Source organism: Prionailurus bengalensis, chromosome B4 (genome assembly GCF_016509475.1).
Source record: "Prionailurus bengalensis isolate Pbe53 chromosome B4, Fcat_Pben_1.1_paternal_pri, whole genome shotgun sequence".
Lineage (NCBI taxonomy): Eukaryota > Metazoa > Chordata > Mammalia > Carnivora > Felidae > Prionailurus > Prionailurus bengalensis.
This window is the reverse complement of record NC_057358.1, coordinates 141,578,378-141,595,176: the sequence shown is the minus strand read 5'-3', so window position 1 is coordinate 141,595,176 and position 16,799 is coordinate 141,578,378. Positions and strand designations below refer to the sequence as shown.

The window sequence follows — 16,799 nt, the reverse complement described above, 5'->3', positions numbered from 1 at the left end:
CGCACGCCAGAGCAGGGGAACGGGATGAGAACCCCACAGCAAGCAGGCCTCACCTGGCCGTTGGCGTCTGAGACCAGCCCCAGAGGAATAAGGCATTCCGGCTCACTGGCCTGTCCTGCTTCGTCCACAAACACGTGTGTGAAATGTCCGACTCTAGAACCAAAGGTGTACTGAATGGTCATTTCTGTCTAAGTGTCTTAGCCAGCGACACCCGACTCATACGGCAGGGCCACGTCTGCCCCAGGGCCTGGCAGTGGGGCCAGGAAGGTGGGTGTCACCTGGGCAGATTAATTACAGGCCACGGGCCTGTCAGGAGACCTGAATGAAGTCCTGTCAGCACCTGGGACTCTACAGGACGTAGGTGCGTGTGTAAACAGATGCAGGGGGACAGAGGATGAGGGTGGGAAGGAACAACTGAGGAGAGGCTGGGGCGGGCAGCTCCACGACGGGGCTCACAGCACAGCAGGCCCTCCTCGGTCCCTTGAGGCTCGGACTGACAGCACGCGGGGAGCGGGAAAGCCTGGTTGGAACGCTGCTCCTCTACTCACGGACCGTGTGACCCGGTGCCTCAGTTTCCCCCACGTGACTGCCGCCCTCCCCGACTCACCCTCATGAGCGTGCTCTCGGCCAGGACAATACCCCAACCTTCCAAGCCAACGGGGGCGGGGGGGGGGGGGGGGAGGGGAGGGGCCAGGGGATAGCGCAGAGCACGTGTGCCCTGGGCCCCAGGCAGCCTGCAGAAAGATCTGCAGCAGGGACACGGTGCCGGGAGCCACAGAGCCACTGGCGACAGGACAAACTTTGGGCCGAGACCAAAGAGCCGCCATCAGAGCCCAGTGGTGTGCGGTGAAGTAGAGCTGGACCCTGACTTTCTCCTTCTGCTGGGAGTCAGGCTGTGGCCCCACAGCAACACCCACAGGTCCCTCCCGACCAAAGGGGGAAATCGCAGGCTTCGGGTTTTCTACCCCATGTCCCAATTCCTGCTGAAGAAACGCAACATTATGTACCTTTCTTAGAATATAAGCAGCACTTAAGTTTTCAATTGCGTTCCTCAGTTATTTAAAGTTACTTAAAAAAATTTTTTTTTAATCTTTATTTTTGAGAGAGAGACAGAGTGTGAGCAGGGGAAGAGCAGAGAGAGGGAGACCTAGAATCCTAAGCAGGCTCCGGGCTCCGAGCTGTCAGTACAGAGTCCCAGAGCCCGAAGTGGGGCTCGAACTCACGGACCGTGAGATCATGACGGGAGCCGAAATCAAGAGTCGGACGCTTAACCGACTGAGCCACACAGGCGCCCCTACTGAAGGTTACTTTCATCAGTCGGTACTGTTCCTTTTTACCTGCAAGCCTCCTGCAGCCCCAGCTGCCACAGGCTCCTTCCTTATCCTTTCCCCCCTCGGGACAGCCTTGGGCCCCTCTCGCCGCTGGGGTCTTGGCACGAGTGTGGCTTCCCTGCGCCCCCGCCCAGCAGGCACCCCCCGTGTGCCCAGCCTCCCCTCAGACAGAAGCTCTGGGAGGCCAGAGACCCCGGCCGTGCCTAGTGCCTACCTCACTCCTATTTGGTAAAAGAGCCCCGCACTGCTGCACGTTGTGATTATTATCCTGAAGCGCGAGGCCTTCCAGATGTCTTCTCCATCTTTGCAATACGCTTTGATAGCATCAACGATCATCTGGAGGGAGGAGGGGGGGGTCAGTTTACTTTCCAGAGAGTTAAGTGTTTCTTTCAATTGGACATAGTCACAGAGCTGAAAACAATTCTAAAAGATGATGTTGTCCTGGTCCCACTTCTTAATTAAAACTAAGTAAATGACTGAAGATTGTTTTCTTAAATCAAAATATTTCATATCTTCATACCAATTTAGTCCATGTTCTACAGACTCTGGAGCCATGAATATAACACAACATCCTGGAGATCCTTCCCCAAAACAAGTGCTGCATACGTTTTCTAGATTCAGTTTCTTTTGTTAAGCAAACCAGGAATTTCTAATTTTCCCAAAGGGACAGCAGAAGTGCTGCTATTTAATAAGCTGCAAATGCTCATCTCGCAGAAGCAGCAGGAGAAAGGACTTCGAGTTGGGTGCGGGTGGGAGGGCCTCCATGGCAGCAGGCGGGGACGGCTCACCTCCTCGAACCTGCAGGTGGCATTCACCCGCACCATGGCGCCCGGCCGCAGCACCTGGCTCTCATGCAGTCGCAGACACACGAGGTCGGCTGCACTGTTGGAGGGCGCACACACCAATATGCGACTGTCCGGCAGAGCGCGGTGCACCTTCAACCAGGACACAGGAGAAACAGAGGTGGTAAATGTCAACCTGCCAAGTACGGGCACGGGTCGGGAGGCTGACGCCAACGTGCGCGAGCTCACTACGCGGGTTTGGCCGTGTGGGCTCACGCGTGGGCTCAGACTCACGCAGGGATGATTCTTCCCATCGGGTGCACATGCCAGCAAGACACGAGGGCAGGCGAGGGAGTTCTCTGTCCTCCCAGACCCCAGGCTACCCTCCCAAGGCAGACACAGCGTCAGATTATTCTCGTGTGCACGGCTCGCGGTACGGTACCAGCTGGACACTCAGCACACGCCTGCTAATCTGAATCCCGAATGACACAAAAATACTACACGCGATCTCCACCAATTCAACTTTTAAATAATGGAAATACCAGAAACTTCTGCAGAACGGTGGCTGAGCTACTGTAACGGGAACTTATTTTCTGCAGGAAAATTTCATGATGTGATGAGTCAATGATGATTCTTTTTTTTAAAGTAATCTACCCCCACCATGGGGCTCAGACATCCCACAACCTCCAACACCAAGAGTCGTATGCTCCCCTGACTGAGCCAGCTGGGCACCCCAGAGCGACTGACCGTTCTAAGAATAGAGTCCTTTCTACATTCCATATACGTATATGTTTATTTATTCATTATTTCCACCTGAACAATTTCCATCTTTAAGTGCCTGGCATGATAGGCTACACTTTATTTTTTAAATTTTGTTTTATTTATTTGCTTACTTACCTATTTGTTTACATCCAAGTTAGTTAGCATATAGTGCAATAATGATTTCAGGAGCAGACTCCAGAGGCTCATCCCCTACGTATAACACCCAGTGCTCATCCCAACCAGTTTTCTTCTTAATGCCCCTAGCCCGTTTGGCCCATCCCCCCTCCCACAACCCCTCCAGCAACCCCGTTTTTTCTCTGTATTTAAGAGTCTCTCCCTGTTTTTATATTATATTCGCTTCCCTTCCCTTCTGTTCATCTGTTTTTGTACCTTAAATTTTACATATGCAGGCAACAGAGTCCCTTCTAAACCGATGAAATAAGCTTTGAAAACCCTACATGCTCCCATCAACAATACAGAACAGACTCAGCTAAACGTGAAATAATGGGTTTTTGAGCCCGTCCCCGCTTTCTGACTCTGCAGGAGCTAGCACTTCCCAAAGATGTGAAGGCCCAGCGTAGAGCCGAGTTTACTGGTGGCCGTGTCACCACCTGTGGTCACCTGTAAAACAGCCTCTATGATTGTCACGGTCTTCCCGGTTCCAGGAGGCCCGAACAGAATGTACGGGAGCGGGCGGCAGTCGCCACTGAGAATTCTTCGAACCGCTAACTTCTGGTTTTCATTGAGCACGGGATTGAAAAATTCCTTTTCTCTCGCCTTGGGGATCTGGGCTTCATTTACTGGATTCAGAGTGGAGAAATGGTGTTAGGCACAGCCGGAGCACGGGTCAGTACGGGCCACCAGGACAGCCGGGACACTGCCAGTCGGGGGGGGGGCTCCTCAGAGCCCACTGCTGAGGCACTCTTGCTAACAGCCTCAACTCGGGCAGGCAGAGTGGGGGAAATCAGCTTAGCCGAGGGCAAAACCACCGGCCACTTAATTCATTTTTCTGCTTTACACGTGCAGCATCACCTAGCATGTTGGAGACCCACTCTGGAAAAGGTCAACGAAAATAGCCCGTCGTCACATCTCAGGTCGAGGACCTAACCTGAAACCTCACGTCCCCAGTCTTCAGTGGAGACAAGTGTTCGTTGCTCTGGCTCGTGGTCAGACCACACACACCTCCCGACCCGTCTCGCTTCTGCAGGAGCGGGCCGCGCCAGGGGTCGGCCCGTAGGCAGCCCCTCGCAATACGCGCCCAGGTTACCTGGCTTTCTGGCAAAGGCTGCCAGCCTCAGTGCGTCCTGGGCACCAGCTTGCCTCTCCTCTGCTGCGTGTTTACTTTGGTCCTTTGTGGATTTCTGATTCTAGAAATAATCATGCAGAAAAACGGCCTTAAAAAAACCCTTGCGTTTGTCTACACAGCTTTGAAGAGTGAACATGAGCACTGCTGACGTTCTACTTTTTGTTTCTTATCGCCTGGATCCCCCACTCTACTTGTTTTATTTACTTAACACATCTTTGCACGGATCACAGGTCACGTAGTTTCAAAACATAATAAAAATACACGGCATCTGATAAAAAACCTGCCAAAAAGGTGTATGTTTTTTTAAATCCCCTTACAAAAATAAGTATAACAGACTAAATCCTGTGATGGCGACTCCAGAACAAAGGGTTACATGTAGCTGACTAAGGTGTATTTTTTTTCTGCATTCTCCCCGCTGCACCTGCTCACCTACCAGGGAGATCCCGCAGTGGCTGAAGGCAAGTCCTGGGGTCCCTTGCTCCCGTGGAACCCCTCAGGCAAAACCCTTTTCTCTACAATGTAAACAAGCCCTCCGAAGGACAGCTCAGGTTAGCACTCACTCTGAGCATCACGCGCCTCTCAGGCACCGCCAAGGGCTGGCGGTGCTTCTCTACCAGTGGTGTTCCAAATCCTATAGAAGAACCGGTTCTGGGTGAATTGAAACATAAACTGAGTTTGTCCTGGACCGAGGGAACTGGTTTTCAAATTTCCCCCGTTACATACAATGCTGTAACACACAGCTCGGCACATTGATCACAGGATTGCATCACAGGATCACTTTCCTAGGACAAATCCTGCAAGGAAAATTGTTACTAAAAATTTCCCTGAGGGGCGCCTGGGTGGCTGAGTCAGTTAAGTGCCTGACTTCAGCTCAGGTCGTGATCTCGCAGCACGTGGGTTCAAGCCCCACACCGGGCTCTGTGCTGACAGCTCACAGCCTGGAGCCTGCTTCGGATTCTGTCTCCATCTCTCTCTCTGCCACTCCCCCACTCATGTTCGCTCGCTCACGCTCTCTCAAAATGCAAACACTAAAAAAATTTAAAAAGTAAAAGTTTCACTTAGCAATTGTACACACGTTGCCAAATTTTTGTCCAGAAGGACACAGCAATTTACCTTCCCATGCGGTCTATGCCTCTAAAGGGGCATGACAAGTATGGACAAGTTGTGTCACACGTACACACGACACTATCACGATTCGACAAACACTCCTGGGCTCATAAGACGTCCCCCGCTGTCAACAGAGCGCTTCCAGTTCCTAGAATGCTTCGTACACGGAAGCCTCGATTGTGCACTTTTTGACATCTCTCCAGTGTGACGAACCGTCCTGAGGCCCACCTGTGCCACCCCTCTCACTGCTGAGAACCACTGCGCCAGGAGAACGTCACGCAACTCCTCTACCCACTTGCACGGGAACGGACGCTGGGCTGGTCCCGTGTTGGCCATGACTGACAGCGCCATTGTCAACTCCCGTGCGTCACCCCTCACACGTGCGTCACCGGGGCCAGCGCCACGAGTGAAGTGCTTGGACCGTATGGCAAGTGCAGGCCTAGCTTTCTTCAGGAATTCTCTTCGAAAGCGGCCGTGCCACTCTGCATCCCCACCGGCCCGTGCCGGGCTCCAGCTGTTGCACACACGCACGACCCTTAGTGTGGTCGGTCCCGTTAATTCCATTTTCGCCATTTTAATACGGGTGTAGTAGCAGAGTTCACTGTGTTTTAACCTGTGCTCCCTAGGGACTAACGTTATCTTTTCATGACTTATCATTTGCATACAGACAGTCCCTGACAGTGGTTTGTCTTGTGATGGTGTGAAAGTGGTACACGTTCTGTAAAAACTGTACTTGGAGTTTTGAATTTGGATCTTTTCCTGGGCTAGCGGTATGTGTGGTGCGATCCTCCCGTGTTGCTGGGCGGCGGCCTCAGCCCCCGGTCAGCCCACGATCACGAGGTCAACAACCATCCTGTACCCAGACAGCCATTCTGTTTGTCACTGAGAGTGTAGCACTCAGTACGTTACACGAGGTGTTCGCTTTATCATCAACAGGCTTTGCATTAGCGGATTCCGCCCCACTGTTAAGAGCGCGTCTGAGGAAAGCCAGGCTAGGCTGTGATGTTTGGTAGGTTAGGTGTTTGCACCATCAACTTATGGTATTTTCAACTATGCTGAGTTTAACAAGACGTGACCCCACTGTAAGCGGAGTAAGATCTGTATATTCTTTGGTGAAGTATGTGTTCACGTCTTTGGTTCAGTTTTAAGAGCTTCATGCTCTGGCGACAAGCTGGCTGGGCACTTTGTAGTTGTTTTAAATTGAGCATTTCTTCAATTACTGAGTGTACACACTTCTTTGTTCTCAATACGTCTTTCCTCAGATATGTGATTTGCCAAGATTTTCCGTCTTGTCATCTGTCTTTTCATTGTCTTTAACCAGGTCTTTCGAACAGCAAAATTTACTTCATTGGAGTCCAAATTTATCAGTATTTTTTCTTTATGGATCACATTCTTAGCATCTTATCTAAAAACTCTTTATCTTACCTAAATACATTAAGATTTTCTATCACGTGCTTTTCTAGAAATTTTATGGTTTCAGGCTTTATATTTAGGGCTACGATCTGTTTTGAGTTAATCTTTGTGCAGGCTGTGAGGTATCATACCTCTGTACACAGACACGACTGTCATAGCACCTTTTGTTAAAGGTTATACTTTCCCTACTTTGACCACCTCTGCACGTCTATTCAGTCAATTGTCCAAATTCCCGGTCTATTTCCAGGCATCCCATTCTGTTCCACGGATACATTTGTCTGTCTTGATGCCAGTGGCACACTGCATTGATTGTTGTAACTTTGCAACAAATCTCCAGATCAGGCAGGGTGAGTTCTCTGAGTTTGTGTTCTTTTCCAAAGTTGTTCTGAAAATTCTAGGCCTTGTGCGTTTCCATACAGACTTTGGAGTTGGCTTGTCAGTTTCCACAAAAATGTCTGGTGAGATTTGGACCTGACTGGCACAGAGTCTGGAGGTCGGTTTGGGTTTTCTGATACATGAACAGTTTCTCTCATCAGTGTTGTGGGGACTCCAGGGGTCCAGTCTTGCACATCTTCTGTCACATTTACCTTCAATGTTTAAGAACATTTGGATGCTACCTTATATAGTACTAAAAATTTGATTCTGGGTGTTTAATGCTAGTGTGTGTGTGTGTGTGTGTGTGTGTGTGTGTGTGTACACACACACATATAATTTATTTTTGTATAGTGGCCTTGTATCTTGCAAGTTTGCTACTCACTCACTAATTCCACCAGCTTCTTTTCAGAGTCCATCAGATTTTACACACAATACGGGTGCCTTTTATTCTTCTTGCTGCAGTGCTGGTCTACGACCTCCTGTAGTGTCGAATGTTAGTGGCAGGAGTGGACGTGTCTTGATCCTCATGGGAAAAGTGCATTTGGTCTCTCACTATGTGGGTTTTTTGTAGCTAAAGGAAGTTCCCTTCCATTTCTAGTTTGCTAAGCCTTTTGATCAGGAATGGATGTTGGGTTTTGTCAGATGCCTTTTCTGTATCTATGGAGATGATGGTTTTTCCTTTTTGGGTTGTTAACATGATGAATATCACAGACTGACTTTGGAATGTTAAACCTGCTTCTCATTCCTGGGATGAACCATTCTCCTGGTCTCTTTCATATACACACCCATACATATGCATATGAGTTCTCTGAGTTCTCTAGAGAAACAATCAACAGGACATACATGTATAAGCTAAAAAGAGATTTCTTAGAAGAAACTGGCTCATGTGTTGACAGAGGCTGAGAAGTCCGGGGTGTGCCTCTGGCACGCTGGAGACACAGAACTGATGGCCCGAGTCCAAAGGCAGGACAGGACGATGTTCCTACTAGAGGCAGTAGAGCAGGGGGTGTCCCGCCGGGCCTGCCTGCTCCATTCAGGCCTCCCAGGAGGGATTACCCCCCCGGCCCCCACCCACCATCAATCCTACCCAGAAACACGACTGAACTAGGTATCAAACACCCTGGGCCCCAGGCCAGCTGACACGTCAAACGTCAAGAGTCCCCCAGGACTCTTCCTCAATCGTCTTCAAAATCTGCAGCCCGCAGTGGCGTCCCCTATCTCCTCCCGGATTCTGGTGACCTGTGTCTTCACGCTTTTCCCCCATCAGTCTTTGAAGTTTATCAATTTTATTGATCTTCTCTGAGAACCAGCTTTTGGGTTCACTGATTCCTCTACCGTTCTTCTGTTTTCTATTCCACTGATTCCTGTACCAATGTTTATCATTTTCTCTCTTTTGCTTAGTTTGCATTTTATTTGTTCTTATTTTTCTAGTTTTCTGAGGAGGAAGCGGAGGTCACTGACTTGAAGCCTGGTCACTCAGCACTGTAAATCTGCCTGACGAGGGCTCTGGCGGCCCCTTAGTGTTGGAGGTGCTGTACCATCACTTTCACACTGGGAAAAACACTCGCTTATCTACTGATTTCTTCTGGGATCAGTGGGTTGCATATGAGTATGTTTTTGGTTTCTTGAGATTTGGGGATTTTCTGGAGATCCCTCTGCTATTGATTTCTAACTTGAGTCCACGCGGTTAGACAACGTATCTTGTATCACTTTCATCCTTTTGCCATTTGGTGGCCTTGTTCCATGGCCCCAGATAAGGTCAACAGTAGTGAGTGTTCTGTGTCCACCTCTACACAAAGTGTATGCATTCAGTTCTTTCCAGGTGGGGTGCTCTATAAACATCCCCCTGGGGCGCCTGGGTGGCTCAGTCGGTTGGGCGTCTGACTTTGGCTCAGGTCATGATCTCACGGTTTGTCGTTTTGAGCCCCACACTGGGGGCTCTGTGCTGACGGCTCAGAGCCTGGAGCTTGCTTGGGATTCTGTGTCTCCCTCTCTCTCTGCCCCTCCCCACTTGTGTTCTGTCTCTCCTTCAAAAATAAACATTAAAAAAATTTTAGGGGCACCTGGGTGGCTCTGTTGGTTGGATGTCCAACTTCGGCTCAGGTCATGATCTCATGGATTGTGGGTTCCAGCCTCACATCGGGCTCTGTGCTGACAGCTCAGAGCTTGGAGCCTGCTTCGGATTCTGTGTCTCCCTCTCACTCTGCCCCTCCCCCACTTGTGCTCAGTCTCTCTCTCTCTCTCTCTCTCAAAAATAAACATTAAAAAAATTAAAAAAAAAACACAAACCCAAACATCCCTCAGGTCACAGAGGCTGACTATTGTTCTGCTCCCTTGCACGGATCACTTTCAGTCAGTCTGTTCTGTTATTAACAGAGGGAGGGGTGCTGACATCACTGACCAGCACACGGAACTTGTCTGGTTCTCCCTGCAGTTTTATCAGTTTCTGTTTCGTGTGCCCTGAGTCTGTTATTGGGTACAGAAGTGCCTAGGATTGTTAGGCACTCCTGAGATACTGTGACACCACCTTGATCCTCCCTATGCTCCGAAACCTACCCTGACATTCACACAGCCACCCCGCCACCCCATCCTGTGACTGTTACTGTCTTTCTTGTTGATACCTCTTCCCATCTTTCACTTTTAACTTATTTGTGTCTTTATATTTAAAATGTGTTTCTTAGTGGGGCGCCTGGGTGGCTCAGTCGGTTGAGCATCCTACTTCAGCTCAGGTCACCATCTCACGGTTCGTGAGTTCGGGCCCCACATTGGGCTCTGTGCTGAAAGCTCAGAGCCTGGAGCCTGCTTCGGATTCTGGGTCTTCCTCTCTCTCTGCCCCTCCCCTGCTCACACTGTCTGTCTCAAAAATGAATTAAAAAAACATTAAAATGTGTTTCTTATAGGCAGCATATAGTTGGGTCTTTCCTTTTTATCCAAGCCGGCAATCTCTGCTTCTTAACTGCCGTGTTTGGACCGCGAACACATGATGTGATTACTGATGCCGTTACATGTAACTCTCTCACTTTGCCATTTGTTTTCTCTGTGTCTCAACTGTTCTAGACACACAATTGTAGCCAGAGATGTCAACGCCCACTCTAAGTAAATCACTGCACAGGTGGGTGGGAATTAAGTCAGGTCATGGTACAACTGTCCATGTGTCCGTCTTTTTCTGGCTACTTTTGAATTGTTTTTATAATTCCATTTTATCTCCTTTCTGGGTCTAGCTCTTTATATTTGTTATTTCAGTAGTTGCTCTAGGATTTAGAGTACATATCTTTAACTGATCACAATTTACTTCAAGTAAATTACACCAATATGGTATAAGAGAAGTGATACTCTCTTCTCCCATCCCTTGTTTAGATCTACGTATGTTACAAACTACGTAATACGTTGCTACTATTTCAAGAACTTAAAAAATCAATTATCTTTTTAAAAATTTTTACGTATCACTTAAAAATGTTACCACAGGAAGAACATTTCACTTCAGATCTTCCCTCTTAAAAATGTTCCTATGTACAGTATAGCATGTAATGCAGGTCAGAGCTGTAGAGCAGACCCCCAGAGCTTGCCCCCCTGTAGGACTGAGACTTCGTGCCCACTTGTCAGCAGCTCTCCATTCCTTTCCCCCAGCCCCTGGAGCAGGCTCCAGGCTCTGAGCTGTCAGCACAGAGACTGACATGGGGCTCGAACTCACAAACCACGAGATCATGACCTGAGCCGAAGTCGGACGGTCAACCAACCGAGCCACCAGGCTCCCCGTGGGTCTTATCATTTTAGAGATCTCCTATGTTGGGGCGCCTGGGTGGCTCAGTCGGTTACGCATCCGGCTTCGGCTCAGGTCATGATCTCACAGTCCGTGAGTTCGAGCCCTGTGTCGGGCTCTGTGCTGACAGTGCAAAGCCTGGAGCCTGCTTCGGATTCTGTGTCTCCCTCTCTCTCTGCCCCTCCCCTGCTCATGCTCTGACTCTGTCTCAAAAATAAATAAAAAAACATTAAAAAAAATTTAAAAAAAGAGATCTCATATGAGATGGATCCTGTAGGACGTGGCTTATCTCTCTGAGTATAATGTCCTCCAGGTCCACCCATGTCATCACATTTTATAGGATTTCCTCCTGTTTAAATTTTTTTTTCAACGTTTGTTTATTTATTTTTGGGACAGAGAGAGACAGAGCATGAACGGGGGAGGGGCAGAGAGAGAGGGGGACACAGAATCAGAAACAGGCTCCAGGCTCCGAGCCATCAGCCCAGAGCCCGACGCGGGGCTCGAACTCCCGGACCGCGAGATCGTGACCCGGCTGAAGTCGGACGCTTAACCGACTGCGCCACCTAGGTGCCCCTATCTTTTATTGTTTATATCTCCACTGAATGTGGAGCATATGGAGTATAATTATAATAACTGTTTTAACGTCCATGTCTGCTAATTCCTACCACTGTTATTACTTTTTTGACTATTACAGAAGTTTATTGAACCAGAAAGTTCAATATGAAAATGCACAACCTGATTTTTATATAGTAGGAAAATGTTTATATAGTAGGAGCTACAGAGAGGGGACACGTGGAAGCCACTGGTTTCTTCCATAACACACCCGTGGTTGACAGTGCTCATTCCAAGGCTTCTAACAGGATGACACAATTTCCTGGAATTACCACCATTCCAATGTCGTTCCGCCCCCCACTAGTTGCCATCTCCACACGTCCATCTTTCCCAAGATTCATGAAGGGACTGAACCCCCGCAATGTTCCCTGGACATGTCTGCCACCATTTAATCTCAGTGATAATCTCTCGTCCATAGATTTTTCAATTTAGGAGGGTGAGCTTTGTTAATGGTGTCTACTCGGCAAGCTCAAAAACGCCCCCAGGTGGAATTCGTGGCATCCTTCACGCTCCTGCATTATTAGGCCTGGCATACCACTATTATTTTCTTTAGTTGATTTCAACTGATGGAATTTAAAAAAAAAATTTTTTTTTTTGGTATGGAAACCAATTTGACAATAAATTTCATATTAAAATAAAGTAGCAATGTTAAGTCCTTAAAAAATAATTTTTTTTTTTTTTTTTTTTTTTAAAGAGCACAAGCTGGGAAAGGGCAGAGAGAGGGTGGGGACAGAGAATCTGAAGCAGGCTCTGCGTGTTATCAGGGCAACCCAACGTGGAGCTTCGAACCTACAAACCGTGAGATCATGACCTGAGCTGAAGTTGGACGCTCAACCAAATGAGGCACCCAGGCGCCCCTGAAATTCCTTATTATGGACAGTGTTTTTCAGTTTATTTCTGGATTAGATACCAGCTGTTGTGAATTTTACACCTCGTGTGTATGTACTCCCGCAACTATCCTTGACCTTGGCTGTGGGATGTGGCTGCACTGCTTGGAGAGCCACTCTCCGCTGGGCCCGTGGATGGGTGGGGCTGGCAGGCAGTGTAGGGCTAGACTCTCCCCACCCGCAGGCAACACCCTCTGAGGACTCTACTTGTCGCCCTGTGAATTCTCTGGCTTTGGGAACCAGTCGTTCTGGCACTGGGGGAAGGGCGGGGGTGGGTTCGGGCTTCCTCTCTGCTTTCCAGGGCTTCTTTCCCAGGCATGCATTCGTGACACAACTCCGGGGTGGTGGTGGGGGGTCTCTGCAGACCCTTCTTGTCCTGGGCTCTCCCCCAGTCCTCTGCCCTGTGAATGCCATCCACCTTGTCCTTATGCTGCCACCAGGTGTGTCTCCTCAATTCTGTAGACCACCGGCCTCCCTTTCTGCTCCCTGGCCCGGGAGCTCTGAAGATCGTAAGCTGGGGCAATCACAGGGTCACCTCATTTGCTTCCTCTGTCAGAAATCACTGTCCTAGGACATGCGATACCCAAGTACCTGAAACTGTTGTGTTGTGTGCTTTGTCTGAGTTTTGATTAGTTAAGGTAGGAAGGCAGATTCAGTCTCTGTAACTGCATCTTGGTTGGTGCGTGGAATGACCTCAAGTTCATTTGCGACCTAGCTTATCCATAAGAAGATCATGTTCTGCATTTAAACATACTGAGGTTCAGCTGATGAGGAATGTGACCCACACAAACAGCACCACCTCCCCCACCTGGCACCGAGTCCCCATCAGGGTGACAGACCCTCCCTGGGAATCAGGCCACAGGGTGGACCGGCGAGCGGGGTGCTGCAGGTGACGCTGTGTCTGTTCCACTGAAGATCCTTTGCTACTTTTAGATCAGGTAAGAAAGAAAGGTGATTTTAATGGAAACTTTTTAATGTTTCCTTCATAGGATTTTCTGTGAATATGTAGGTAAGTATTCTAAAACTATCAGTTTTGCATTTTTGGAGAGGGGCTACAAAATGGTGAAAGAGTTTCTAAATATTAGAATTAAAATTTTGTATTTTTTACAGATTTAAAGCATGTTCAAAAAAGCAAATTTGAACAGCACAGTACTCTAGGTTACAACCTCCACCACAGACATGGAGAGTTTTTCTCGTTACTGGAAACACAATGATAAATAAAACCATTTCTGTTTTACTCATGTAAACATCTGGACAGCCTAGACGATAGCTGGCACAAAACAGGCACTATGTAACTATTTATGGAACCGGCTTCCATAAGTGAAAAATAAACTATCTTTATAATCTTCATAAAGATTACAAATGTTGGGGTGCCTGGGTGTCCCAGTCCATTAAATGTCTGACTCCTGATCTTGGCTCAGGTCATGAGCTCAGGCTTTGTGAGTTTGAGCCCCACGTTGGGATTCTCCTTCTCTATCTCTGCCCCCCCCACCCCTCCCCTGCACGCATGTGCATATGCTCCCTCTTGCTCTCATAATAAATAAACTTAAAAACCCACAAAAAAACAAAGATTACAAATGTTAATCATTTGGTGGACGCATGTTCTTCCAGACATTTTCTATGCATATATAATCATATAAATGTGCCTGTGCCTGAGTGTACAAGAAAAGCATATACTTTTAAAATTAAATGATAAGCTCATATAAACAGATCTACACCTTGGTTTTCTCCACTTACTGCACCGTGTAACTGTATATAAACTTAACGCTAAATCTGTTGTATGAATATCTTAGGTTTTACTTATTTATCGTGAGACAGAACAAATGCGCGCACATGCATGTGAGTGGGGGAGCGGGAGAGAGAGGGAGACAGAGAATCCCAAGTAGGCTCCGTGCTGTCATCACAGAGCCCAACACGGGGCTCGATCCCACAAACCACAAGTTCATGACCTGAGTCAAAATCAAGAGTCAGACCAACTGAGCCACCCCAGCCGCCCCCGAATATCCTAGTTTTATTTGAGCTGTGATCTTGGGCTATATTTGAACGACACCCCTCTAAAATTCCAGGCCATTGAGAACTAACGTACCATCTACGAAATATTTCAAAGTCACCGAAGCAATACCTTGCTGGTGGGCTGGCCATCACGTTTGGTGTCTTGTAGGTCGTTCCAGTTTACCGTCACTTGGGGAGACTGTAAAATGATTTCTTCTGGAAACAACACTTTTAAAACGAGATAAGAAGGTAGGTGTTACCGAAAGCTTGAAAACGATGAATGAACGGCAGCAACCTAGGCTTTTCCCGTCTGGGTCCCGTACTTGGTTTCTCGGCTACAGCAGAACAGCAGTTCTGGGTACTGCTCGCAACGGAGCCATGTGCCCATTTGGAGGCACAAAAGTTAATTATGTTACGAAGGGACAAGCACAGGGCAACGGCTTCAGTTTCAGTAATTTCCACACAGATTAAATAGTAAAGAGACACTGAAACTTGCCAGTGGCAAAGAAAAACGTTGGATATCACAAAATTTTACTTATAACATACGACCGAAGAGACTGTGTTTTACACAAAATTTTACACGGAACTTGTAAAAATACTCTGGGAAGAAGTGAACTATCATTCCACAAAAATAATACCTTTAACACCTAAGTGGATGACGTGTTCAAGCGCAAAGTGACACCGTCTGCTCGTGGTCCTGCCAGAGAGAGAATATCAGATAATTCACCTCCAGTTTAGAAACACTAGTCTAGTACTGGTCGTGGAAATCTAACCTGTACGAATACTTATAGAGGGGCCGTCTTAGAGTCAGAGCCCCCGAGGTTCTCAGAGGCCCAGCCAGGGAGTCTGGAGCGCAGGGGCTCACTTTTCAGTGGGTGTCTGTCTATACACAACATGACAACATTAGGAGGTTTACAGAAGAACTTTAAACAGAGACATCCCATGTATGGGGACAGCAGGGACTCCTTCCTTTCTGGGAGTATTTCTCTTTTAAATATATAAAGAGAACAAGTAGGGGGAAAAAACAGAAAAACAGCCTAAAATATTAATACCACTACCTCAACAACAAAGTAATTTTTATTGTAAAGATTTAAACCTCTGAAATTCACAACTCAAAGTTAAAACATAAACTGAGGCTTATTAACAATTTTAAGACTCTGAGTAAAAACTGATCCGAACCAGGCAGCATCCCAGGCAGCGGACAGAGGGGCTCCGAGGAGCTGTCCGACGCGAAGGACTCCCGCAGCCAGAAGGCAGTTATCCGGGGGGAAAAACAGGGGGCCGGCTCTCCCCAGCTCACTTTCCGCGCGGGGCGGGCAGGGGTCCGGCAGGCGGAGCCTCACCAGTCCTGACCAGTCCTGACCAGGCAGTTCCCGACCGACCAGCCTAAGATTCCGTTTCGGGGGGAGCCAAACCTGTAATCGCCTCCCTGTTTGGTGACGTGGCACTCAGCATAAGCCACTCCGTTGTGGGCCTGTCTTGTTTCTTAACACAACAAACAGAATTAAAAACGTAAAATAAAACCTCATCTTCAATGAAATGGGATGACCAAAGCTCCAAGGCACAGTTGAAGATGGACGTCTGTTCCAGAAAGAACATCTGGCCTTCAAAGAAGCAAAGGCACAAGAGCTGCTCCACACCAGCTCGGAAATCGGGCCGCATACAGGTTTCTGGAAAATTCAGACTTGTGAGCCCAAGGACCAGGTGATTGTTTCTCACCTGAATCATGAGGTGTAGAGCAGACACTTCACGGTCGCCCTCCAGTGAGTCGTGGGTAGGGGGTGGGTGAGCGGGTGGGGGTGTGAGGCTGGCAAAACCGAATGCACAAGCACAGCCCGGGCACGAGGCTCCTGGCAGCCCCGCTCTGTCCCCGCAAGGACTCTTCACACACAGTTACCTGGGCTCCAAGACACTCAAGTGGATCAATTCAAGGGGAAGAAACGGAGGAACGGCCAGGCCTTCCCGGGGGGAGGCTTTGCAAGCTCCGTGCCTGGCGAGCCGGGGCCATTCCGCCTCTGCCCGAGAAGCAGGAGAGGAGCTTCCGACACCTTTCAAAGGGCACAGAAGACCGGGACATGTCACAAAGGTAGCGCCAGGCAAACTAGACAAGCTGGTCACCCTGCAGGATCACGGCCTTCCTTCTAAAGAGCACGCCAAACGGGAATAAACGGTTTCTCAACAGATCCCAGAAGCACACTACAGGAGGAATTCACCAAGATAAAAGTAACATGTTTTTCATCCTACACATACAAGAAAGGTCTGATCCGAAGTTATCCAGTGGAAATACTTCATCTCAGGAGCACGCCGAAGGTAAGCAATAATGATCTCGAGAAATGCCAAAAAGGCGATGAGCGTAATAGCTTAAAGTGGAGACCGATGAATCATCTCCCAACCTGACTGATCTGAAAAACAGCAAGATACTAAGCGGTAAAATCCCAGAGGTATTTATTTGCACTAAAACATGAAACAAGT

At 48.3% G+C, this 16,799-nt stretch overlaps 2 protein-coding genes across 3 annotated transcripts in view; both read right to left on the bottom strand.

The window, feature by feature from the left end:
- Positions 1–16,799, bottom strand: part of MOV10L1 (Mov10 like RISC complex RNA helicase 1) — a 69,442-nt gene that overhangs the window by 11,100 nt on the left and 41,543 nt on the right. The window contains exons 14-20 of one of the 2 annotated variants that reach the window (XM_043563032.1): positions 14,966–15,024; positions 14,458–14,555; positions 4,134–4,242; positions 3,497–3,675; positions 2,120–2,266; positions 1,546–1,667; positions 54–153 (exon numbers count right to left, since the gene is read on the bottom strand). In XM_043563032.1, the coding sequence (XP_043418967.1) occupies positions 54–153; positions 1,546–1,667; positions 2,120–2,266; positions 3,497–3,675; positions 4,134–4,242; positions 14,458–14,555; positions 14,966–15,024 (814 nt within the window). The remainder of the gene's footprint in view (positions 1–53; positions 154–1,545; positions 1,668–2,119; positions 2,267–3,496; positions 3,676–4,133; positions 4,243–14,457; positions 14,556–14,965; positions 15,025–16,799) is intronic. The other variant, XM_043563033.1, reaches the window with a different exon arrangement.
- Positions 11,420–12,068, bottom strand: LOC122472980 (small nuclear ribonucleoprotein G-like). Its single transcript, XM_043563036.1, has one exon. The coding sequence runs from the start codon at positions 11,862–11,864 to the stop codon at positions 11,676–11,678; it is 189 nt and encodes a 62-aa protein (XP_043418971.1). The 5' UTR covers positions 11,865–12,068; the 3' UTR covers positions 11,420–11,675.